This window comes from Mycteria americana, chromosome 4, assembly GCF_035582795.1.
Source record: "Mycteria americana isolate JAX WOST 10 ecotype Jacksonville Zoo and Gardens chromosome 4, USCA_MyAme_1.0, whole genome shotgun sequence".
Lineage (NCBI taxonomy): Eukaryota > Metazoa > Chordata > Aves > Ciconiiformes > Ciconiidae > Mycteria > Mycteria americana.
This window is the reverse complement of record NC_134368.1, coordinates 44,923,987-44,951,321: the sequence shown is the minus strand read 5'-3', so window position 1 is coordinate 44,951,321 and position 27,335 is coordinate 44,923,987. Positions and strand designations below refer to the sequence as shown.

The 27,335-nt window shown below is 36.4% G+C and overlaps 1 protein-coding gene across 2 annotated transcripts in view; it reads right to left on the bottom strand.

Annotated features, from left to right (window-relative positions):
• Window positions 1–12,465: 12,465 nt before the first annotated feature.
• The window catches only part of SPOCK3 (SPARC (osteonectin), cwcv and kazal like domains proteoglycan 3), a 241,694-nt gene continuing 226,824 nt past the window's right edge, over window positions 12,466–27,335 (bottom strand). Inside the window, exons 8-11 of one of the 2 annotated variants that reach the window (XM_075500342.1) lie at window positions 23,617–23,838; window positions 17,055–17,117; window positions 15,666–15,803; window positions 12,466–14,631 (exon numbers count right to left, since the gene is read on the bottom strand). In XM_075500342.1, coding sequence (XP_075356457.1) covers window positions 14,459–14,631; window positions 15,666–15,803; window positions 17,055–17,117; window positions 23,617–23,838 — 596 coding nt within the window. In that variant the 3' untranslated portion in view covers window positions 12,466–14,458. The remainder of the gene's footprint in view (window positions 14,632–15,665; window positions 15,804–17,054; window positions 17,118–23,616; window positions 23,839–27,335) is intronic. The other variant, XM_075500343.1, reaches the window with a different exon arrangement.

The following is a 27,335-nucleotide window of genomic DNA, read 5'->3' as shown; positions in this document are numbered from 1 at the left end:
GCCTCCCAGGTAAGTACTGCTCACATATGCACCAGGAAAAAGTATAACTGAAGCCAGGGCAAAGCCCTTGATGATCAGGGCCATCAATAGTAAGTAATTCTTATCAGTTGAATCAGTGCAAAGCAAGGGCTTAACATATGGATCCAGGGAAACAGCTTCTGAATACTAGGACAGAACTCACTTGGCAAAATTCATTTTTATCCCTGTCAGCCCCATTCAGACTGGTGCCATCTTTCGTGTTACTAAAAGGATCCATACATTCTTCCAACCACCAGCTCTGACAATTCTGTTAAGAACTATTTTTCCCAGTACACCATTATAAGTTTGCCTTTAAAATGAGTTATAAGTATGTAAGCCTGAAATATGCCAGAACGGCGGTTAAGGAAGTTCAGAGGAAGAGAAAAAGGTGCTGAGCCTGTCAAGCTGAGACAGCGGAGTGTTATGAATGCAGCTACCTAGCAAATCAGTCATGGGAGAAAGTTAGGCAAAAAGTAGCACCCTTCTTGAACTCCACAGTAAATCTGAATGTGGAGTATTGACTGTCCACTAGAAAAAAAGTTTAGAAACTTTTTATTGAGACCATCAAAGAAATTATTACATGGTAAGCCCCAAAGTGCCAAGGTCAGGTAATTCTTTTGAAAAATTTCCAGTAAAATTGCCCCTACACGTTTATAACTTTGCCAAAATAGCACAAAATTTAAAGCTGCACGATGACTCCACCCTGAGAACTAACTGAGAAGCAAGGGATTCAGGCTCATGCAAATACTCAGTACCAAAGTTTGAGCCTGAATAACAGAACAAAAAAATGTATAAAACATCCAGGATTTTTCTTTCTTCAGAACATGTATATCTGAATACACAATCTCTTTCATTTAATACATTACCTCTGACTGGAACCGGAGGAGGTCAGAATAACTAATGATCATTTTTTATTGTGGGTTTATTACCTGTATAAAAGGAGTTGAAGGCTTCACGTTAAACTAATGTAAATAGATGACCACAGAAAACTCGTTTCAAGGAATCTCTTTGCTGATGGCCTCAGTAAACCTTTCCAAATCCTCGTAACTATAGAGAATACAAAAAAATCCTTTTACCCTGATGGTCTTTTTTCCAGATAAACACATTTGTACATGACAACATATTTTGGGAAAGCAAGCCTCGGCCTATAGATTAATCCCCTAGTCTGCCTGGGCTTCAAACTTCCTTCACTACAAAACAATTGGAAGAAAGGCCAGTCAACACACTAAGGGAAAAACATCCAGCTCCCCAGCAAGTGAACGTCTGGTAGATGTTCAGAGATAATCCATTTCAGACCTCCCACAGTCATTAGAGAAGGTCAGTTAACCAGTCTCAAGAGTTCAGCTATGCATCAAGTTTGACTTACTGAGCCTTTCTTCTTTGTTTGTTTTAAAAACTGGTCAGGACCACTGCAGTATCCATCCCCGCTTTAGGTTGCGGGGGGGGGGGGGGGGGGGGGGAAGTACAAATCTACATATTTTAGAAAGAGGGTGGCTAAGGAGATTTTGCTTTCCTAGTGGTTTTCATGTAGAGCTAGAAATGCACAAGTAGGAAAGCATGTCCAGCTTATTACTATAACAGCAAGATGCTGGCAGTTCTTTGTGGTTAAGTTCTCACTTCGTACACCCAGACTGTAAAATCCTGAGTGTGAAACACATTGCTCTCCCGCCTTTCTGTAGAACTAAATGTGATAAAATCGAGCATTAGACCCTTTCAAAATTTTCAGATCAAAGTGCTTTAAATGAGAGATGAATTAGACCATCTGGCTTAGGGAATTTAAATGACTTCCCACTCACATTTGGTATTTAACTATAATTAGACCAAAATATCTGAAACTTTTCACTAGACCAACAAAAATGCCATTACCCCCCTTGTCCTGCATTTTTGTCCTTGCACATCACTGTGCAGTTCCAAAAGTACAGCTCTGCCGCTCCCTTGCTGTCCATAGTATATTTTCACAAGAAGAAGTTGGAAGTCTGAAAAGAAAAATATTTTCTAAACCTGCTACTGGCTCCATAGAGGAGTAGGATCAAGCTTCCCATGAAATGCAACTCCATCACCCTGCAGCAGAGCAGCGTGGGCAACAAAAGGACCACCGAGTCCTGTTAGGTGGGGACAGCTGAGAACAACGGTACTGTCGATCTGAAGCTGAAGGGTTACATGCTGCCCATGGACTCCAGAAGTGGCACGTGATAACAAATGGAGATCACACATGTTAATGTCCATTTTTTATTTGATTTTACAGCACAGCCGCCTTGTCACAGTGGGAGTAAATATAAATCCTCCTGTAATGGATATTCATTGCTTCTCTGTATACATATTCTAGACACTGCATAGACTCATTTGCCAGTAACTTCATTACAGGGAATTTCAAAATTAACAGAGAAACTACTGATTTTTTTTAAGTTTTTTTTAGGCCACTTTCCGTATTTTGTACAGCAACTCAGGTGTAAAAATGTGAGAACTTGCTAATTATTATGTGTTTAGGGGATTAGCTAGACTTCTTTTTCTTACATTTGACAGGCAAATCAGCTTCTCGAGGCTGTGAAGTCTTCAGTGATAAAATGCTCCTCTGTGTGTTGTCATTAATTTGTCATTTTTTTGACTGCAAAGCAAATGAAAGTTCCTTAGACCATTAGGGGCTTTTTTTTCAGGATGGTAAAAGAATTAAGAAATTTGCTCTCCTACCAGTCCAATGGCAACTCATCAAGCTACCATGGGGGATACTGAGGTTCAAGAATGGCATTAAAAAATCCCATGGTGAAGGAATCTGACCTTAGAGCAAACATGACCTGCAGCACTTACCTTACAAGGAATTTTATTGGTACATCCTGCAATATTTAGGTAATAAGGCCAGACTAGCTTTTACTCAGGACAGATTCTTCAGTTCTTTCTCAGACAAAAATACCATTTACCAGACAACAAGGAATTACTTGCAAATTGTGTAAAGGCTTCTGCATTTTGCTTCTGAATCACAAAAATCTGTAGAGAAAAGGCAAAAAAAAAAAAAAAGGCATCCCATAAATCATTCTTTTCATTGGAAATAATACAAAAAGAGTTTCTTCTTTTATCCTTAAGCTGCCACATCACATTGTAACTACAGACTTAATCAGAGATCTCGCAGCACGCTGCCAGTCTATCCCAGTCCTTGCTGTCACTACCAAACATGTCTGTTTCTGTCACAAGTGGGGAGCTACTCAAATCCTGATTCTCTTTATTGCTTAGCCACAATAACCTTTCTTTCCTGACAGCTAACATACAATATAAATATTTAAGGTACCTAATAAAGACAGACAGCAGCAAAAAAAAAATCATTCAAAGGTTTCTCTAGTGCTTTCCTTCGTACTGGCTAAGAACCTGCTATCGAGAGTCCTGGTGTCAAATAAATGGGGAGAGGATTGCTCTCTCCCGTCAGTGGGCTTCCTAGTGACATTTGCTTCAATATTGCTGGGCGAAATCCAAATTTCTTTTGTAAGTAGCCCAACGAACCTACAGCTATCTGTTCCTGAATGGTGAAATAAAATTAAGCTTTTAATCCCAGATTTATTTTAAGGTCAGATCTGTAGTGAAATAAATCAAGTAGCAGTGGAAAGAAGCTGATTACTAAAACCATTAGCAGGCAGGATGCATAGACACAAAACACAGTGACATGGAAAACTTAGCAGTAAGTTTCACAAATATGGAAATGGTAAAAAAACCCACAACTGTTTCTAAAAGGTCTTGTTGACCTGATCCAGGTCAACAAGAACTATCAATATAGTAACAATTATGATTTAGAATAAAGTTTTGTTGGGCAGTAGTGATGCATAGACTGTAGTAACCCTTGACAAGTGCAGCAGTTTGCTTGTATTTTTGACTTAAAAATCATAAATGGCATGTGCTATACAGAACAGTCCTATTTTGGGGGGAGGGAAACCTTGTGAGTTTATTTATACCAACTTTTGGCCTATCAATTCTCTCAAACTTCATTCCGGAACTCTCATCTCCCCCTTACGTCCCCTGTCTCCACCAAAAAAAAAGGAAAAAAAAAAAATCCCCCAAACACAACGACAATGAAACCCCTACCGATGTCTCCTCATCCAGGTCTTACACATTACTCAGGAGCACAGTCACTATATTCTCACAGCATTTAAAACATCTGTCCTCTCTTTTAATAACACGGTGCAAAAGCCACAGCACAGTCCTGAGCTGACAATCCCATCCAAACGAACTAGTTAGTAGGCTATTTGGCCAACTTTCATTTTTCCTGGGACACCACTCTTCTTTTCAAAAATATAAAACATTGAATTATAATTCATAGCTCAGCCTTAAAAAAAGTGAGCCTCTCTAGCTGTTGGCATTTCCTAACTGGGAAGAATCTGTTTATTAATTCCTAATGGACATTATTCTCTGCAATTCACCAAGGGCAGGGCAGAAGTTCACAGCAAACAGCAACACGTGTCTGCTTTACATATAAAGCAGTTGGTTATTCTGATTTGTGTCACAGCAACACATGGATGCCCCAGAAGGATCTTGGCTCCATTTCAGTAAATGGTATTTAAATAATGTGGGCCCTGAATAATGCATACTGTCTTCTAGTACTCTCTAACAGGAAACAGATGAGGAAGAAGGGTTGGCATGTGCTAAAACCCATCTATGATCAATGACAAGCAGGGAACAGAAAGTGGTTTTCTGATTTCCATTGCACAGAATCACAGAATGGCTGAGGTTGGAAGGGGCCTCTGGAGGTCGTCTTGTCCAACCTTCTGCTCAAGCAGGATCACCTAGAAGAGGTTGCCCAGGACCATGTCCCTTTGAATGCCTCCAAAGATGGAGATTCTACCACCTCTCTGGGTTCATTTCAGAGCTCTGTTCTCCAGACACATTATGAATCTCACTTTAAAAAAATGTAAAAAGGAAAATAAATTGTGATTTTTAAAAAATTACTAATGAAAACTAAAACTAAAACTTTTCCCAAATAATTTTGTTCTGTTTTTTTAATTCCTTTTAGGGCATTTGCTGATGGTCAAGATTTTACCAAGATTAGTGGTCTATATGATCAGGAGCAGAATTCAAATACAAATAGAACATTGATGGGTTTTTCCAAGCTATTGCACAGCATATGTTTAATATTTAATATGCTAACATTTATGCAGTATTTTGCACATGTTAAAAGCAAAATGGGCAGTTATGCAACTATTTAATCTTACCAAAATCTGGAACATATGCTACATAATAAAGACTTTAATTACCACAGTTATTACTTTTTATTTATTTCTTGGTGTAGGAACAAGGCCTTCCTGTTTGTGCATTGCAAAGGAGAATTTATGATCACTCTTTTCTAAGGTAAAGAAGCTAAAATTTATCTTCTGGGCAGCAAACACATGCATGTAATATTCTGTTTGTTCTGTCATCTATTGTTCATCCAAGAGCAGTCACTACCACAGCCTTTCTGGAATCACCTCTTCATAGAATAAATCCCATTCTGAAGTTAATAACGGTGGCATTATCCTTGTCTACTGAAGATTTTCATTAGACACTGCCTTCACAGATATCATTAATCATAAACCTGATCCTAACCCTGCAAACTCAAATAAAATTAAAAGAATAATGGAAATACCTTTTAATTACATTGAAAAGAAGTGCCATACTTTTCCCTCAAAAATGAAGATGATAGATTCTGGTGTCCCAGAGGTACCTCAATCAATATACCTAAATCTACAGAGTGCAGACACTTACTGACACTTTTGTGGAATGACACCTCAGAAACTTTTCTATATTTGCATGCCAAATCAGTAGTTTCCAGTGGACTAGAGACTAGCAACTGAGAAAGAACAAATCCAAGAACAAACTAGTGTGAAACATCGCTGTCACCATGTGAAACACCTTTGGTCACTCCACTCTAAGCAAGCAAGCAAATGGGAAAAGGAAAGGGGCATGATCAGGGGGAAAAAAAGTCTTTAAAAATCTGTTGGAGCGAGTCCAGAGGAGGGCCACAAAAATGATCAGAGGGATGGAACACCTGAGAACAGGCTGAGAGAGTTGGGGTTGTTCAGCCTGGAGAAGAGAAGGCTCTGGGGAGACCTTATGGCAGCCTTTCAGTACTTAAAGGGGGCTTATAAGAAAGATGGGGACAGACTTTTTAGTAGGGCCTGTTGTGACAGGACAAGGGGTAATGGTTTTAAACTAAAAGAGGGTAGGTTCAGACTACCTATAAGGAAGAAATTTTTCACAATGAGGGTGGTGAAACACTGGCACAGGTTGCCCAGAGAGGTGGCAGGTGCCCCATCCCTGGAAACATGCAAGGTCAGGCTGGACGGGGCTCTGAGCAACCTGATCTGGTTGAAGATGTCCCTGCTCATTGCAGGGGGGTTGGACTAGATGACCTTTAAAGGTCCCTTCTAACCCAGACTGTTCTATGATTCTATGATCATTTCAAAAATCAACATTTTTGCTTCCTGGATTCAGCTAAAGGAAATTATGGGAAGCCATTGCTTTCTAAGCAAAGTACCTGACATGCTCTAATGCCAGCATTCTTAAGGGGGGGGGGGAGTAAGTGATAATTAGGCTTAAGGCAGTGATTACAATGTATACCTCTCAACACGTGATTTTTCTTAAAATGTTTTTATTCACAAAAAGCGCTACGCCAAAGGAAAACTGCAACTTTTGACATTTTTTTTGTAAATATGCTGCAGTCTCATTTCTTCCATCTCGTGGGAGAGTGACTGGAATCTCTCCCTGTGTGAAAAATGTAGCTTTAGCAATCTACAGATGTTTGCTCCATGAGCAGGTATAATAGCAGAAGCATGGGATAAAGTGTTGGCTACAGACTGATGCAGATAAAGATCACAAGATTAGCAGAACCTTTAGAAAAAGCAGGGGGGAGCAAGAGCAGTGTGGGGCTTTCTCACCCTCACTAGGTTACTATTTTTCAGAACTCTGCCTTGGTAGTTTACTATTTTTTAGACTTCTGCCTTGGGTTTTCTCCCCTTTGCTATCATTTCTTTATTTTTCTAACAATAGCTGGACCAAGAACACTTTAAAAGTGAAATTAAGAAGAAAAATTAGAAACAAACCTCACAAGTGCAATATTTATTTCCTTTTGAGATAGATAAAACGGTAGGGAAAAGCAGCCAGCTATTGTGTGCTTATAGTCCAGCCAGGAGAAATGGAAAGTTGACACACCTGACTGAGCAAATGTCTTTTACGAAGATAAAGTACAGAGCCCAGAGAGGCCACTGTTGTGGGACTATCCAGTTTGCATAACCTCACTATGCAAAAAGAGAAAAAATCTTTCTCTTTCTTCCATAAAATCTCTTCTCTTTCCTCTTTTCTTTTTTCTCTCTCTGGCAAGCAGCAGCAGCGGCACTACCATAAAGCCCTTAGGCTTATGCAATTCCCCTTCAGCAAATCTTTACTCTGTGGCAGAGCTGATCCCTCTGTGGTCAGGTCTCAACATAACTACATCAGCTGCACAGGAGCATGGAGAATGATAACACAGAGATGAGACGTACCAGGTAGCAGAGGTTTCTGAAACCCCGCGCTGCTCACCATAGTGACATTCACTCTGTCGTGTCAAGGAGATGGGGGCTGCATGGCAAAGTTCCTGTCTGCACATAGAAAGAAAAAGACCTATCCCTGTACAGCAGCAAATAATAGTAATTTTATGCAGTTTTATTCCTGCTGTTGAAGATTAATAGGCCTTTTTTTCCACTGTTATGTAATGGCATTCAAGGAGCAGTGGAGTGGGAGAGAATTTAAGACAAATTGACCTCTAATTAACAGTAGAAGACATGTATTACAGATTTGAAAGGGGGAAAAAAGAGCTTCTTTCACTCACTTTCTCATAATAATTGAAATCTAAATATGGCCAGAGAACAGTTAACCAGGTAGGAAGTGCTTATGGTGTAAGTCAGATCTGTGAATCATCGGAGTGAATTGTAAATTAGGGGATCTACTCATTACCTGTTTGGCATTGAGGTCTACCTTGTGCCAGCACTGACATTGCTTTTATCTTTACAAAACTGATACAGGAAATTTACTTAGATAGCAATGCTTTTTCTGCCAGTATTGCTGATTCAAATGAAAGTTACTATGCAGAGATAAAATAGTAATGCAATTTCTTCTACATAAAAATTAAGCTATCTTAATGGACAAGATACACAACTTTCAATGGCATTATTCCACTTTTACATCAGAATCTAAATAAATTACCATTTGTATAAACAACAACTCTGGACAACTCCCTGCACGGAGTCAGGCAAGCATTTGTAGTGGATGTACTAGATTACATCTGGGCAAACACCTGCTATAAACTACTACTTCTGAGGAACTCTTTAATGTGCCAGTAACACGTCCTCAGCTTCTAGGCTGGTCAATGGCGCAATTCCTACAGATGCTTTGTGCCACGATGCCACTATGGGACCTGAACCCGTCTCAGCACTCACATGTAATTTCTCATCTAACGATAGGCTATAAAGCCACAAAGCCTAATAAAAACATGTGTGTGGGGAAATTATGAGGGGAAAGAGCAGCGTGAACAATGAACTTGGAATCCTCATACTTTTTTATTCAGCGACAGGATCAGTCAGCTACTCAAATACATAGATGCTGCTCTAACACTGTCTCATTCTAATTTTTGTCCTGCCTTCCTTTCCTTTGAGCTTGCCTTACTTATAGCATTACTTTTTTTTTTTTTTAACTAATAAAATTGTCTTCCCATGAGCAAAGATTATATTCAAGTACATTTTCAAGGCATAAATTAAAACTGTTGGTAGGTTTTCTTTACAAAATTATTAAGAGCAATCAGCCTTACTTAAACCATGCATTTTAAGCTGCTGTGCCTTCAAAGGAGCCTCCTTCCTACGTTCCGGCAAGATTTCTAGGGACAGATCCTAGAGCTCTTACTGCTGAAGGAAGCAGCCCTACTCAACATTTGATTTCCTCCTTCCATTGGAAACTGGTCTAGGTTTCCGAGCATATGGGGGAATTGAGGGAAGCAAGTTCACTTGCACATGAAGGTATGACTGGTGTGATCATCTTGTGCTGGTACAGTGTCATTTCACGTTGTGTATCATTTGAGTTACACTAACATATAAACTTGTGACATCCATTTGGTCACAAGTAATTACAATGAAGACACAGCCCAGTGACATTAGCTTTGCACAAATCTTTTCATCACACCGAGCAAACACGAAAACTTCCCAACATAAAATAAACAAACTTCCATATAGATACAACTGTACTTTTCAGCTAGCTGCCATAGGTGTTAGAGCAATAAGAGTTCTTGAGACAGTTTTTAACCACTTCAACCTCAATTTTAAAATGTATGCCTTGTATGAACCAAGCATGTTTTTATAGTAATTTTTTACTTTGGGGGATTTGACTTGGATTTATACTGGTGACATCTTTAAAATCATCTCTAGATTTTGTTTTCTTCAAGAATGAATGTTTACACTAGAAAACAGATAAACAACTTCACACAACAGATTTTGAATTAAAGCATGTTTCAATTTCTTAACACTAATGCAGCACAATGGAATATACAGAAGTGTAGTACAACCGAGCAAGCCCTGAAGTTTTGCATAATGCTCAAAACCAATCGATTTTGAGTTACAGTATGCTTTTAAATAACTGCATTATTCTTGAGAAATAAGGAAAAAGAATCACAGCATTATAGCTGCAAAATTGGATTCTTACTATAGATTGCTATTGCTGGGGTTTTTTTGAAAGAAGATAAAACCTCAGTAATCTTTGCTAGCTTTCAAACAAAATCAACAAAGTATTTTGTTAATCACTACTCTGTTCTAACACCCCAAACTTGCTAAAACTTGGTGTGGCCCGCCAGCCCCCTCAGGCACATGGGAATCTATCAGAAGCATTACAGTTACAGTGGAAGAGATTCAATCTCCTCTTCTTCACAGGGACTAAAGTCCAGCAGACAACTTAATCTCACCAAAATGTGTCAGTATGTAAGCCTGTGAGGTAAATAAACTATGAAAAGGGAAAGGAATTTGAGTCTTCCTAAAAACGGGTATCTGATGTTAATAGCAAGACCTACAGGGCAGACCCTCAGTACCTTGTGCTGGGTACAGCCAGCTCTTTTAGAACTGCACTTGCCTGATGAGCAGTGTAACAACCTGAGTAGGAAGGATGTGTATTCATAATTTTTTTTAATTCAGCAGACTGCAGAATGTTCTACAAGTTTACAAAGCAGCTGTGAATGCTATGGGCAGACAGGGACAACAGGCCACCTCTCTGTCCCTCTTGATTTTAACTGATAAATTTCAACCATCTTGGCAAAACTGGTGACGGGCATGAGTACGAGTTTTGTGGATACCCTTGTCTGAGTTTTAATCAAATTTTTCTATGGGGTCATGTGGAAAGCTGGTGGAGATGTAAAATGCTCTGTGCTATTACTACCGTTATAGCATGACGATTGTTTTTAAAAATAGGCATGCACATTTCACTTGTAAAACTCACCTTCAAGAGGACAGAGACCATGCAGTAGCCTCTTTTTCAGGATTTGGTTCAATTAGCATCTGAAACATAACAAAAGATTCAAGTGGAGGTGCTACCTTTTAGGCTAGGCAACTCTGTTTCCCATTCTTGCGCTGGTTCCTTAACTTCGAAGAGTCATTTCTACTGCCATTTCCCTGGATGAATTAACAAGTTCGCACACTGCACCCATCCTGTACAAGGAGTACAGTGACACGGCGTTAGTGGAGGTCTACCCATGACAAAGGGTTACCCTACTCCCTCAGCATGTCCAATATGGTACTTGCCTTCAGGAGCAGGCTGGGTATTTTTTAAACTTTTGATATTTTAATTTTAGTTACTTACCGAGTGATAACTGGTTAAGTTGGAGATTATTCCAATCCATTATGTTGTTCTTCATGTCTATCCTGATCTGTTTCTTCAAACAGAAACTTGGTGACAAACTACTTAGTGTCCACTGAACTAGCTGAAATAAAATTGTGGATTATTTGCTATTAATATATTTAGATTAGTGGAAAAACAGTAAAAAGGATTACTGTATTTCAAGTAAATTTGTGCTGCCACAGCTCTATTTAAATCAAATTTTTAAAAGCTTTTAGTAATTAGAAATATATACACCATTCTAACGAAGAAACCCTGTAAATAGAGATATTTTTTAATTTCTTAATGAAGCATAAAATTAATCCACTTTCTGATAAACTTTTGTTATTCCACCTGGGCACTGGATTCTTTCATAATAATAAAAGAAATCGAGTTCTTGCCCATGTGCACAAAACAAGTAAAAATTTTCCTACTATCATTATGGTCCATCTTCCTCAGTCTTGTACAATAATCCAACTTGTGTACAAGCAAACTAACGACGTTAACTCATTTGCTTTTAAACTAAGCATATTTATGTGGCTTGACCTGAAATACTCCCTTCAAAGACTATATAATTGATTTCATTGAACTCGGTATTCCCTACTTTTCAATGAATCTGAGAATTATAACTCCACACATTCTCAGAAGAGCACAAGGATTAATCACTGTGTCTGAAAATCTCCAAATCTATATCAGTATCTTTGCATATTTATAAGTACACATATATGTGCACAATTATAAGATCAAGAAAAAACAACAACAGATGACAACGACACTGTAAAAATAATGACGTTTTAAAACCAAGGGCTCCCTACTGCTTTCTGCCTGACAGTACTCATGAGGACATACCCCTCTGCAAATTTTTGGATATGATGGAAAGAAGGAAAAGCTTCTGAATGGTTTAGTTATTTAGTGATTTTACATTATCAGCCTTTGCCTTTATTTGTTCTACCTGCTCCTGATTTCATGCATTTCTTTAATGCTGCAATGAAGTAGTTTCCAGTTCATTTGGTATCATGAAAGCAAATCAACACCATAACATTAATCCATAGACAAAATTTACCCTTTTTTTTAAAAAGGAAGGATGTTTCCAAAGGAAGTCTCACACTATCAATCTCTTCTCTGGCTTTTCCTCATGAATGAGAAACAATTCAAGTGTTTGTTGTTGCTGTTTTAGTTTTGGACCACAAAAATTCTCCAAAATGACCCTGAATCTCCATTGTCACTGTTCTTCAGTAAATTTAGCTATCTTGACTTACTTCTGACTTTATGATAGGTAGCTTTGATACTCAGGGACTAAAATCCATGCATATTCCCTCCTCTTCCAGTTCAGTGGGGAATTTTCAGGGAAGAAAGAATATAAACTTCTTCTGTGCTCCTCTGCATGACAGTTTATTTTAGAATGGTCTTCATACTGTAATCCCATTAGGCTAAACATATTATGAATTCTCTTCCCATACTATAATTCGCCTAATATCACAAGTTTTAATGAAATCCATTTTTAATTTGTCATCTAATAACCATTTGTCATATCAGAAAACAAAAACAACCCACAACAGTACTTGCTACATCAGCCAATAACGACAACATTTTTTCTTTAGCTTCTTTATTTAAAATCAATTTATATATCAGTTAATTTCAGCCATAAGAAACTGTTCTCTGACAAAATCCCACTATATTGGAATGGTAAACTCTTAACTACTTTTATTTAAGAAAATAATACAGCTATGCCCCACAAATTATGACAGAGTTTGAAAAGAAATAGCTCGCTCGCTCTTTACTATGTAATGAAGACAATGTCATAAAAGTACATAACAAAGCTATAGAAAATTCAGGAAAAAATACAGAAAAATAAAAGCTCCCTATGGGTTTTGCCTTAGTCAAAAATTCTTTACTGGAAACAAAACATTAATAAATGGCTTTATACAAATAAATACATATTTTAATAGGTGAAATGTATCTGAAACATGAATTCTTTCTGTTTCAAAATTTCAAACTATGCAAAAAGTCAAAATGATGGGCTATACTGGCCAAAGGTTGGTTACAAGAGTCTTTATTTTGCAAACTATACAGAAACAGTAAAAAAGAAAATGCATTATACTTTTCAATATTACATAGGATAAACATTAAATTTAGTATTTAATGTGTAGAAATTAATTCAAATAAGAATCTGATTTTCCTTTTAATGAACGATGGGAAACCAGTGATCCAATTTTGAAATTATACAACCTGTATTATTACATTATACAGGTCATGTCAATTTTATTGTGGGTAGAAAGCAATAGATACGATATGAATGAAGATGGTGGAGTCCCAAAATGTCTACACAATTAATTAACATGCTAACATAAATACAGTGATTAAAGTAATCTTCTCTACAGTCAGATCTTAAGTGCTACTCTACACAATAATTATAATCTAGTCCACATGGTAATTACATAACAATAGGAAAAAAATTAAAATAACCCATTTTCTTCATTCCAGCAGCAGTACCTATACTGGTATTAATTTGGTAATTGGGTGTGCTTAGCTATTGCCTAACATCCTATACTGGTATGCATGCTAAAACCTCTCTATTTCTATTTTGCAAGGCACCTTTACAATACGTTCTCTAAGTCTCTGCACTAGTAACAGAAAACAACATGAATTAAGATAAAGATGCAAAACTATTTCCTGAATTAAGAAAATAAAAAGTATCATTATACATTTATTAAAAACTACCTTGGGGCAAGTGCCAATACTCTGAAATACAGTAATGTATAAAGGTAATATAATTTTAAGCAAATTTTTTTCCCCATGTAAAATATTTTACGCTAATCTGATTAGAGAGAAATACAGAGAAACAACAAAAGGTGAAGCAATGTTTGAGTAAATAATGATAAAGCCTATACAACCTTGACATGAAAGAAAAGAGTTAAGGAAGGACAAGAAAACTTTAGAATTACAGAATTGATGCTTGTCCATGCTACTGCTTTTGAAAAATCCTATTGGAAGTTTTCAATAACCTAGCCATTTCCTAATAAAAACATAACTACAAATGCAAACACAAAGGAGGACTTTGCTTTATTTTTCCCTCCTGATAATTTTTCTCCATACCTTTGGTTAATTAAAGGCTGGTGAGATGCTACTCGTGCACCGATATTTTTCTACTGTAACAGATTTTTGATTTATTAAATGGACAATTTGCAAAGCCCGCAGGGCCTAAAACACTGACAGAACTACAGTTAAGTTACAGTATGTGTTCTGAAGAGGACATGCACAGTTCCAAGTAAGGGCAAATACCTTTTCACTGGAGTTTTAAAGAGACTGGCTGTCTTTATAGTGTGTTTTGCTATATTTTCAGTAGCACATAACATTTCTTTCTTCAGGCTAGAATTCCAATGTGTCTTCTTCAGCGCAAAGGCATTTAAAAACTCAAAAGCACATAATATAATTATTCTTATTTAAACAAAAAAAGTCTATGACTCTAGCTGCAATGTTTGAAATAATCATACAAAATATACATGTTTGTTAGAATCCTTTTGATCTTGGAGAGCAAAGGGATTTTATGAAATGTCATCTTGTAAATTTTAGAAAGGTACAACTCATGGACCCCCTAATATCATCAAATATATCCATCATGATCATCGTCATCATCAACATCATCATCTCCTTCGTCTTCATCATCATCTTCAATTTCGTCTTCATCATTCATTATTTCATCTTCGTCATCTTCATCATCTGTCCATTCATGGAAATCGCCAGAGGCAAAATCACCTGAAGTCTCTAAATCGATAGCTAAAAAGGTGTGATAGTTATAGAAAACATACACAAGATACACTACATATTTATAGTATAATATACACAGGCATACAAAAGGCATACCAGAATATTTAGCTTTGGGACAATTACTTATTTTAATCTACACAGTGTGACATAGAAATAAAACATAAATAATACAGAAATTCCTTTGTCTTAAAATAAAACTACCTCAATAGAGAAGAATTTCTCAATATTAACAAAAGGAGGCAAATTTTATGGATTTGTAGAACTATAATGAGTGCCAGGAACAACTGAAAGAGATTTAAGTCCAACTTACAGATGACAATAAGGACTACTGATAATATACACTGTCTATTGTTCAGTCCTTACATATTGTCTTGAACTTTCTAGAACTGTCCATTTATCTAGAAAGGATCCTGGATTAGATGTACAATAGGCCTCAGCTTGTATGTCAAATACTGTGTTAAATTTACCCTTGTTTCAGTCTATGTTCTTTGGTTGCAAAAGAAGTAGAAAGGAGTAATGTAAGACTTTTTTTTTTTTTTAAAAAAGGAATATTTTATTGCCATTTTTTATATCTGGGACATCAAATAAAGGTGACATGGGAATTCTTGGAAGAAGTTGTATGGTGCTGCAGGGAAGGGAAAAATAAGGGAAGATTTAGCGTGCTAGGAACTTCTGGCAATTCCCTCAAACATAAACTGAAAAAAAAGTTAAATTGAATTCACTAGCATGCTGATTACCCAAAGGGATTTCATCCAGCATTTTGGGGCTTATCTAATGCTGCTCTAGGTAATTAATTTTCCCTAAATTTATATACACTATGCCAAGCACATATATGAGGTCTATTAGTAGCTGACACAGTGATAGGAGTTGCAAAAAAAAAAAAAAAGAAGTAATAACAATAACAAATTATAATTCGTTATTTTTTGTTTCAAAATCCATGCAGTTGGGTCCCACATCTGTTCTGACTGAAGAAATTTAATGTGGTTGGCAATCAAAGGGAATAACGGCCCTAAACCAAATGCCACAAAGGGTTCTTAACTTACCACATTCTGCCACACCGTTTGTCCTGGATCCTGTTACCTCATTACCGTATCTGTCAACACACCAGCACTGCCCTACACTCCCATGGCACTGACTTGGTTTGTAATACCCATCTTCATCACATAAGGGGATGTACTGCCCTGTGATATATAAATATTGAATGTTAAAACCCGCCTCTTGGCCAATGTAACAATTATAGCAGAAAGCCACTACCTTTTGCTGTTTCCTCATTCCAGACTCTATGCTGATTGGTTTACTATTATTAAATTCAGTTAAGCAGAAAGTGACCGAATATATCAAATGTCGGAGGGAAAATAACATGTATCAGTCTCGGACTGATTTCAAGAAATAAAGTGACCAATCTTCCTTTAAATTTTTCATTGATCCTGTGACACATATTCCTTACTCCCTGAACGTCTCAGTCAAGATCTTCACTGTATTCTGGGGGAAAGGCTCAAATATAGCACCCAACCCTGAATGGGATGTTCTATAATCTGTGGAGTACAAACAAGTCTGAATAATAAGGGCCAGGCTTCCTGGACTAACAAGTATCTGCTACAAGACTTAGGAGCTATTTTTATTTAATATCTATTTTACAATCCATTTAGTTACCTACTAATATTTAATTACTCCACCACAGAAGACAAATGCAGTGTAACACACCAATTTTATCAACAACAACTGTAAAAAAAGAATGTTAAATTTGCATTTATATGCAAAATACCTAGGCAAATTAGACTCTAGGTCAAAAGGGTTCCCCACTAAGAGTACAAGAGACACAATCAGGAACTTATTTTGTGAGGCAGTGACTTGCCTAAGGCTGAATAATCCACTATTTTTCATTTGGAGTGAACAGAGACTTTTTGAAAGAAACATAAAATGTAGACAAACCACAATGAACGAAACATTCACATGAAAGCATTTTGAAGTGTATAGCTGTTGTTAGAAACCATCCTTAGCAGAAATACAGTTTTGACTACTTTGGGCCAAGCCTTTTATTGCAGTTTTTATACAGTGGCTAACGGTAAAATGAAGATTTTACATTTCAGTAATACTGATACAGTATAAACTGATTCACAACAAAGATTTCAATCACTTAAAGAATATTACAGGTAAAGGATCAGCACAGATACTAATTTAGGAGTGCCTTAGAATGTCGCCTCTATAACTGTAAAAACGTACCTTCTATTAGGGTAATAAAACAGATGTAATATCTTTTGGTAGGTAAGGTAATAAAACTAAGTTTAATAGCTTTCAAAAATTCCATAAATTTTGTTGCTGGAATTTACTGCGGTCTATCTTTGTTGGATTAATATTGATTTTATGTTGCTGTTTCACTAGGGTTATTTATGTAAGCAATAAAACTTTCAAAAGAATGATCTATGGCTCACCTAGGAGCTTCTTTCCTCCTTGCTGTTTCTGAATGTTGCTGAGTTCTGTCTGGCAAGGTGGGTCTAAAATGACATAAAAATGTTAAACAGATTACACTGTATCTAGGAAAGAAAGCATATGACTAAGTTTTCACAGTTTGCTACATTCTAAGGTCACTTTAACTACTGATCTTAAGAAACACACGCATCCTGCATGAGTAGTCATGTTCTAAGCTCTGAAATAAAATTACTGCACCTTGCTACAGCTCCAGAATTATGAATTAGAGCACCACCATGGATTTGTGCAGAAGGCCACTCCCAGTTAACCCAGCTTAAGTGAGCACCTAGTCACTAGTCTGGAGGATCAAGGAATGCTAGACCAAAACAGTAACTCTATCACACCCTATTTTATCAGTCTACAGAAACCAGAGTGTGACTGTGAAGCTTGCCTCACGTATTGGTTAGGAACAGGATGGCTCTTTTTAATTCTTTGCCTTTTGTCCTTCTTAGAAGTCACGTTCAAGTTTTTTATTTCACATACTACACTAAGAAAATAAGAATTTTCTCCACTGAAGTCTGCAAGATTGTGATTCTATTGCAACAATTTAAGACTGAATCCCATGGTACAAAGCCCCATGTTCAGCAAACTAAGTTAAAAACAGTGGCCAAACTTTAGATGGCTCTAAGAGGCAGAACAGGTATTAAAATTCAGTTTTCCATTCTTCAGAGCTATAGCTTACTCCAGTTCTGAATCATTTAATTTTCTGCTGTCTATAAAAGCAAGTCACAGTATGCCCCATGAACGCGAAGGAAGGAAGACATGAATGTGTGTATATGTTACTGTTGAATAAGTGAAAGAATCAAAGACAGCAAAGTATTAATCTCTGAACACTGATATTGCATACTACATTAGATCATTAGCACAAAGGCATTTCTCATTCTGAATCAGCAATAGTATGACTGAGTTTACCCACATGTGTTTTTAGCTTATACCGTTCCCAGACAATATTCTGGTAACATCTCACTAAAATCTCACATTCTATGAATATTAAATGCATTTTCCATTTTAGTAGACCCTGATTATTTAGAATACATCTTTGCTATGCAATTAACTCAAGGTTCCCTTCTGAAATATAGTAAAAGTCCAACAGAGTAAACAGAAACTGGAAGACAATAATAACCCCTTACTGACAACAGGCTGTTAATTTCTCTTGGCTTTACATTTTAAATGCTATTTACATATCCCATAAATTTAAAGAAGCTTATAAACATTTAGAGTAGCCTCGACTCTGGTGGGCCAGGTTTTCACACTACATCTATAATGATTCTTTTTAGAGTGAAGGCCTTAAAAGTAGGCTCTACTTTTAAAATACTGTTCACAGGAGTCTTAGTGCCAGAACAAATTTTCAAGAGATGTCTTTCCAGACAATCAGGTAATTTTCTGTGTGTGCTCTTGAAAACCACTGGGACTTGACATCATTGGATGGGTATTGGGTTTTAAGTATTTAGTCTCTGAGTATTTGCTGAGGCTATATAAAGTTTTACATGTCTTGTTGTGAGAAGTGCTTTGATGATGACCATGCATGCTAGTATGCCATAGATGTTCATTAGCTTTCAAAACTAAGGTTTCTGTCTTTCCTGATATTTAAAGAGTTAAGCTCTTAATTGTACAACATTCTGAGGATCAATTATTTCTTAAACCAAAGGTATTTCCAATAAATCAGTAATCTAAACAATGATAGTCATTTATGCACACAAGTACCACAGGCTAGAAGGATCTAGGATTGTGGTGGACTTGGCAGCGTTAGGTTAATGGTTGGACTCGATGATCTTAAAGGTCCTTTCCAACCTAAATTATTCTATTCTATTCTATTCTATTCTATTCTATTCTATTCTATTCTATTCTATTCTATTCTATTCTATCCCATCCCATCCCATCCCATCCCATCCCATCCCATCCCATCCCATCCCATCCCATTTTTCATGGATGGGACATATGCTGAAGGAGAAGAACTAGTCAAATAGGAAAAGTACATGTATTTTGTTCTGTGGAAAAAAATCCTAAATTAGAAACACAGAGTTACACACATGAGGACTAACATGTGGAAATGTAAAAATGGTGGACTATTCCTAAAGAAAAAACTCTTCATTTACAGCTATAAATCTTTGGTGGTATCATTACAAAAAGGAATACCACTAACCAAAAGGTAACAAGGCAATATGAGAAAGTTACTTACCCAAAACTCTCTTCTTCTCAGAAGCTAGGTCTTCAAGATTCACACTTAAGCTTTGCTTCTCAGGATAAAAGCAGCAAAACCTCTTAACAATACTAAATCACTCTGGTGCTTAAAACTGTCAAAGAGAATGGCAGGCTAGAAGTACAACCAATTCCTTTTGGTCCACAGCATATCCTTTTTCCTCTCTCCCCAGTCATAATGCTTCCCTTTTTATTTTCCAGTTAGTTCTTGAGTTTGGAAAAGCTTTCTTTTAGATTTCTGAATTTATTTCAATAAAAAAAGAAGTGTTGCTGGACAACTTTTGGGAGTCTTGAGCCAAGGAGAAAAAATTCCTTTACAAAAATCAGTGTGGTGGCTTCCTTTGAAATAGAAATGAATCTGGCATCAGTCTTTCTGATATCTGAATACAAATAAGAGACCTAATCTTCTTCATCCTTAACCAACTTCCACAGATGTGGCAGGAATTGTCTTTCTGACAATATCACTGCGTTGCTACGAGTGCTTCATGAACCACTTAACAGCAGCCATCCACAGTTCTTCAGTGCTCGAAGTACTGATGTACACCAGAGCATCCCATGGTATTAATACTGGCCCTTGAGACATCAATATTCAGTTGTGTCAAGAGGTGCTGCAAGGCTAGTACGATTAAGCTTTGATTTACCAAAAAGAGGCACATTAACAGAGCAATGGGAGTAAAACTGGTAGATTTGACAAAGAATGCCTAGGATTTTTAACAGATTTGTCTCAAGGAGCTGCTACCCACACAGTGAGCCTCCAGCTTTCACAGATTCTCCATCTTACTCAGCTACAAAACAGTGATTTTCCATCTATCAAGTAGATAATATTTGGCAGAGCCCCTAGCTTCTGGCATATGGTCCACTGCAGATTAGGCTGCCATGTTGTGCCTTGCCGGTGCTTGGGGTCAAGTATTATAATCGTTCTTGGACAACCAAGGCTTGAACTTTAGGGATTTGAATCATCAATGCTGCACTTCAAGAAATCTTTCTGGGGACTTCAATTATGTGTTAAGACACGTTATACCTTCCTTTAGAACCATCTATAAACATATTTGAAGTCCTGCAATCTGAAAAGACTGATGTAACAAATATGAGTCATGATAATTACCATTCCTCTGTAAGATGGACTAGTTTTAAAGTCATAAAGATGTCTTCCAGCCTTGACAGACAGAAGAGTCTGTAAGAAAAAGGCATCTGGAGAAGTGCTGGGCTAACAGATCCATGCAGAGGCCTGCAGTAAAGAAATACTTAGCTGCTAAGCATTAATATTCCCAGCAAAATTGGGTACTCTCCTACTCTGAAGCAGTGATGCAACAAAAACAAGGCTGTAATAATGATGAAGTACTGGCAGAAAGAAATTCAACCTATAAAAAGGCCAACACTGCAAGTGCCTCAGCATTTAGATAAGCACTAAAGTGTTAAGCTAGTGTCAAACAACTAAGAAAGTAAGTTCTGAAGATGGGCACTGAAGCACTTGCATGAATTGTAGTTGAAACTAGAGGGCAATAGCTACCAAAGCGTACAGGAAGACTTGCAAAGAGCACTGGCAAAGTGCAGATTTTGAAGTACTGCAGAAATGCATTATAGTATCTTGGATGTATCTCAGAAATACTAAACTACACTTAAAGCAGAATAAGGCCAAGAAAAAACGCAATAAGCACCACTGAGCCATACGTAAGTGTTTAGGCATTAGTCAAGGCGGGACAGCTACTACAGGAAGATCTTTTTCTGAGCAAGAAAGATATGACTTAAGTATTCATAAGAAGTTGCTTATATTGACTAGAAGTTTTGAGTAATGTGCAGTAATGGGTCTAGTGTACTGTAATGCATGACAGACCTCAAGCAGAAAGAAAGAATGAAGAAAAGTTGCAAGTACTTGTCTGATCCTGACAATCTTGAACTGTGAAGCTAAGATCAAAGAGCAAGAGGGCTTCTCAGATAATGACTCAAGCAAATACTATGTATTTTTTAAAAGCACAATGGAATTTCTATCCCAATATAATACAATGTTGACTAAATTTGGTATTCACTTTGAACACTGTTAATCAACAGCAGTGCTGTAAAACTGTACATCTGCCCAAAAAGCACCTACTAAGCTCAATGAATAGAGAGAGCTGTCTACATGGCTTGAAGCATTCTGTTAATAGCAACTTATTTTAGTAAACACCAGAAAGAAGCAACTGAATTTCTCTACCTAGCCATCTCTTTGCTATTAATAGAAAAGGTATAGTTAAACGTCTTATTTAGATTGTTCAATCAAGTAAAACATAACCGAACATGAACATATTACAAGGTTTAGCATAACACTGCAAATTATGAATAGAGAATTCAGTGGGTCACTAATACACTAGGGAGTTAGGACTCAGATAGTTGTGCAAGAGCTAATAATAAGATGTGACAAGACGATAAGCCCTTTTTTTCTCCTTACACCTTCAAAAAAGGAGAACACAGATTCTGTTGACAATGTTAATTTGGAGGGATGGAGTGCATGTTTAATCCTCAAGGATTGCCAAAACTGAGATTTCACCTCATTTACAATGTTGAGGATACGTCTTTTTTACTATATGGTCAAACCCAGTGTGGTATCGAAAGCTATCTAATATGTTTTAAATCAGCACCTTAACACAACACCATGGTCAAGACAGTGAGGAAACTGGTAAAAAGGGAAGAAAAGCTTGCTAATGTTGGATTCTGCAATGGGGAGAAACAGTGTCACTGAAAGCCGGATCCCAGATTTTTAGTCTTCAGGGTACCATTAGTATAATTCAGTAGTGTTTAGATCAGTCTTTATGATACCATCCTTGGGTTTGAGCAGTACACTGAGCAAGTATTTTAGACAAACATTATTTGTAGGCTATAGAATGCAAAACTACTTGAAACTAATCTGTGGAAGTGCTTTCTTAATGCCCTGGTTATGCTGTACACACATTATATGAAACCGGTAGAAAAGCCAATTGATAGAAGAACCTTGGATCTTATTAGGCCACATGTTAGGTGCTGTACTTTCTCTGACAATTGAAAAGAATTATGCTGCCCTCCAAAGAGTAAGGGTGTTTATATATTAAGCTGAAATGATTGTGGTGTTGGTTTTTTTATTTTAAAGACAACCAAACAAAAAAAATTATGTTCTGTACTTTAAGAACCACTTTACCTCTGGGATGCGTTATTTTTCATTTACTAATTTTGTTAGCAATACATACATGCTTATAAAAATAAAAGCCAAAATATTGTTCCACTACAAAACAAACAAGGTGTTTTGAAAGAGTAATTGTTAACTTTTTAACTACAAAGTTACCAAAGAAAAAAGTTTGCTATTTAGTATGTATCTACAGAAGTACAGCTTTATTTTTGTTCAGATTTACAACTGGCAGATGTGGCATCATAAAAATCTTTATTTCCACAGAAATCAGAGTCAAACCATAGATGCTGAGTGCTAATGGGAATTTATCACGAGAGTTTTAAAGGCACAAGTGAGATTTAAAAACTGATATTAAAATTTTCAAAAAGGCTGAACTGACTTTGCAAACTTTTCACCAAATCAGTCTTATCTCTTCTACTGGCAGTAGAAATTTGGACACTGGTCACTATTTATTCCTTTGAAAATCTCCTTCATGTTAGTAAGAAAAATGAAGGGGCAATTCTGTCCAGTTTCAGCCAATATTTAATGAGTAAATTTTTGGATTCATTACAACTAGTTTGATTATACTATTTACGTGATGTCTCACCTAGATCTAAAATTGTTATATGATCCTCAGGAAAATAATGCTTATAGGTTGTGTTTATTTGTTTAACCAAATCACATTAAGAAGAGATTCATCTAGGCAGTAAAAATCAATTGGTTTTAGGTCCAAATGACTGGAAATAACTTTATCCATAATGTTCATTCAGTTATTTTAATAGGGTCACAAAATAGAACATTAAGATGCCCTACTTCAGCAATAAAAAAGTTTATTTTATGATGTAGGCAAAGCAGATTGGGAAAGAAATAATTTAAGTCATTTTGTTCTTTATTTTGGTCTCTTTCTTCTGCATACTTACTGGAAGTTGGCATGAGAAACAATAATGCTGTAAAGGCATTAGCCGCTGTTTTGCACTTTATTTAGAATCCTTGAATTTCTAGCAAGCCTTTCCATTTAGCTTGGGTTGTTTGCTTGGGGTTTTTTTACTTCATTTTAGGTATTCACAATAGGTCAAAAACCTTAACACAAATTTATGGTACAGCATTTAAGAGCTTGTAAGTTCACTGTAATCTTCTTAGTATGTTAAAAAAAGATAAAGCACCACAAAAAGGTCAGTCATATACATATGCAGGTTGTTCGCATCTTTTACCTTGCTGTCTTTGGAAGCAGTAGCACCACTCATTGTTAGATATCAAACTGTCCTTGTATGTGTCACAAGAATTGAAGAACGCCCTGGTGCATGGCTCATTCTTGTCAAGGTAAATGCTTCCAAGTTCTGACTGGTCCAGCAACAGGTCATAGTTCGTATCAAGCCTGTTAAACATCCAGCCAAGTGAGTCTTTGCAAATTGGCAAAATGCTGGTATCAAATCCTAAGAGGAAAAAAAAAAAAACCCAAACAAAAATCATACAGCAGGAAAGATACAGCAGCTGCTGAGCTCAGCCACCACAAAAGAATGCTGCATCAGTGGCACATGGGTACAGCACATAAACGGTGTATGCTATTGAAATACTACATATAAATTATAGGTCAGCTTCATTTTATAAAAATCATTAAATTAACCTGCTAAAAGAATTAATCCCACCATCAGCCTCAAAGCATTTAGAAATATGAGTTTTCTCGTCAAACATTATACCAATAGCACACACATTATGTACAGTAATAAATGATCTACAGTGATTTCCTGGAAAATAATTTTGTGGAGGAATTCTAGTGACATCATAAATCAGGAGAGTGAAGCTTAAGTGGTTTGCAATGTTTACAGAACTAAGAAGAGAATAAATTCCAGGTAACTTTTTGGAGTCCGTTTTTTTTCTTCCTACAACATATATTCAATTCTACGAAAAAGGAACATAATACTCAGCCTCAGCAATGCCTTGAAAGTTATGATATTTTATCTTTACCTGATGTACTTTACATCTTGGAGGAGGCGATGGAAAAGATGATTGCTAAGAGCAGCTGCATGCCAGTATCAGACCTACTAATACAGCGTGCGTCTTCCTAAATTGTTGCTTGGAAAAAGGGCCATGAGGAACAGGCTGAGCTAATTATACTTGTAGCCAGAGCTCAGACGTCATGTTTGTTTTTCCTGCATCAACTGTAAAGTACATGCAGACTTGCATATGGACATGGATAGGAAATTCAGAAACCGCCAGGCCTGTTGCCTGTGTAGAAGATGTGAGCTGCATTTGATATACACATACTTTTTTTCCTGTTCACGTGCTATGGGTCATACCACAGGCTTATGGTGCACGTAGCCAGGCAGTTGAGTATACATCCTCATACAGAACAAGATTTTGTGCTACTAAATACTATTCTTCTAAAAACATTTAAGCTAAAACTGAGCAGTGAAAAAATGAAATTAGTGAATATGGCTATAGAAAAGTTGACATAAGAGCACACAGGAATTCCCAGTTTCTACTGCTGTTAAACTCAAGCCTGCCTCCCTTAGCTGTTGTTCTGAAAACAATAAAGAAATCTGAAAAGTGTTTCTATATTGCTAAAAGAGGTCAACTTGGATAACTCAGTAATCAGCTTTAGAAATCAATACATCTTCCTTTAGGTATATATGTATGTGGAAATGTCCATACTATGGTAGAACGACCATTTGAGAAAGGAAAAGAAGAAAGCTGATAGCACCAAAAACTCCCTGTGGAAGTCAGACAATCACATAAACTCCCCCTCCCCAGAAATCCTACGTTAACTATGACTTTTAATCAGGGCAGTCTCACTTTTTCTTGCTTCATGTTGATCTGTCGCATTCATTATTATTTCTGCTTGACAGAAAAAAAAAGAAAAAAGGAAAAAAACAAAGCCATTTGATCTTTATGATATTTTTTGATGTGTTTAACACAATTTAAAAACATAGCCAAGCATTCAACCAACAGACTCACCCTTCCTCTCCAGTCCCTGACAAAACGTCAAGAGAAAACTTTTTTGTGGATTAGGAAGAGCAGAGAGAGACAGGACCCAACTGAATGAATAAGGATATACAGTAAGATGTGTTATTCAATTTTATCTGTAAAAGACATCAAAATAATTTAACAGGTCTTTGTGATTTGAAAAATTCTGGAAGGTTCCTCCACCTTAAAACATTTTGTCTAAGGATGAATGTTCAGTATAACATTATTTACCTCTAAGGCTCTGCTTCTGAAGACCTCTTAACACTTCCCAGATATTTCTGTTTTCTCTGCTAGTCCTGCTTTTAGCTAGAGATCCTCCTCAAGAGTTTGGTTTCAGAAAGGGGTCGATGTGAAACATACTGTTTCCTATCCTGCCTTTTGTGTACCTGCATGAAGGGAGGAATTATTCTTGTGCTCACAAAATTTTTCTGAATTTTGCATTCTGGCCAGCTCACCAAACTGTAAGACAAGTCGCAGAAAAAGAGCAACCATGAGGAGACAGACTTTAATGAATAAGATGCCAGGTAGAAGGGAATAAAAGATTCAATATACCTTTAAAGCCACTTTAAAGGTGTATTCAGGGATGGATCTTCTGGGCCAAAGTAGATAATTGTAGATAATACATCCACATGGGGAATTTTAAGCATAAGTTTATTGAAAGAGGCATCACTTTCAAGCTTGGGACAAAGTATTTTTAAATTAGCATTTGTGGTCCATGCTGGAAAAGCTCACATCATTAAGGACTTTGTATTTTAGGACCCTAAAAGCTAGCATTGTGTATTTAATAAACTCTACTAAGGAAAAGAGGAAAAAACCTAAACACTTGTTTATTTTATCTCTCTCTGTCAGTTTCAAATTTTACTCTGAAAAGAAATAAATTTATCTAAAGAATAGTGAAAGACCACTGAACATTTCCAAGGTTTTATGCATCACTAAATTAAGGTTGGAACAATATTATATATATGAAGAAGATTTTATCCACATTTTTTTCTTTATTCCCTTAACTGGCATTAGCCTGTGAATCGAGTTCATCCTCTATTCCCATTCCTCAATTTTTTCTCACTTCTTTCTATATAGCTTTTAGATTTTTTAAAAAGTGTATCTAATAGTGATGTCCCACTGCATTTTTATCTATTACATTTGTCATAGTGAAGGACCAAGCTTGAAATGAAAACGTTTGCATTGAAGTCAGCAATATCATTAAAAACCAGATGATTTTATTACAAATCACTGATATCAACAGGACAGCACCAGAAAAATGTCATTATGTTCTAATATAAAATATAAATTATATAAATGTAATATTATATAAATATAATATAAAATATAAATCCAGTTAAAGTTCAACATAACTATAGTTTAATATTTAAATTTAGAGTTCAAAGCCTGATATTTATAATATACACTTCCTAGTAAACAGGTATATATTATAACTGGCACATCAGAATTAATAAACCTACTTCAAACAATAACATTTCATACAAGAAACTTCTTTGTTATTTCCAAGCCTGAAAAATAAAGTTTACATATATTAAAGCTGTCATAACCTGTCTATTAAATAGCATCAGATACTGGAGAAAAACCACTGTGGGTCATGGGGTCTAGCTTTCTACAAAATAACTGTTTGATGTAATAATTTCAAAAATTAATCATGCTTCACCTTGAAAATAGTTTGTTTCTTTTTTCAGAATTTGCTTCTGAAGTAGTTTGTATTTTTATTTACAGCCCAGGTATATTTGTTGTTGGGTTTATTACTTTTTTAGTTCTTTCTCTTCTCTGGTATTTACAATTTTAGTGTTTTATATAGAGAAAATTACTTTTCTTAGTTTTCATTTGGTTTGTTTCACCAAGCCAAACTCTTTCACGACCATCAGTCACTGCAGTATAGTGTAGAAATGTCTGAAACCTAGGTCAAATATTAGTTTAGGAGAAATAAATAAAAATGGCTAAAGTGTTTCAGAGGCAA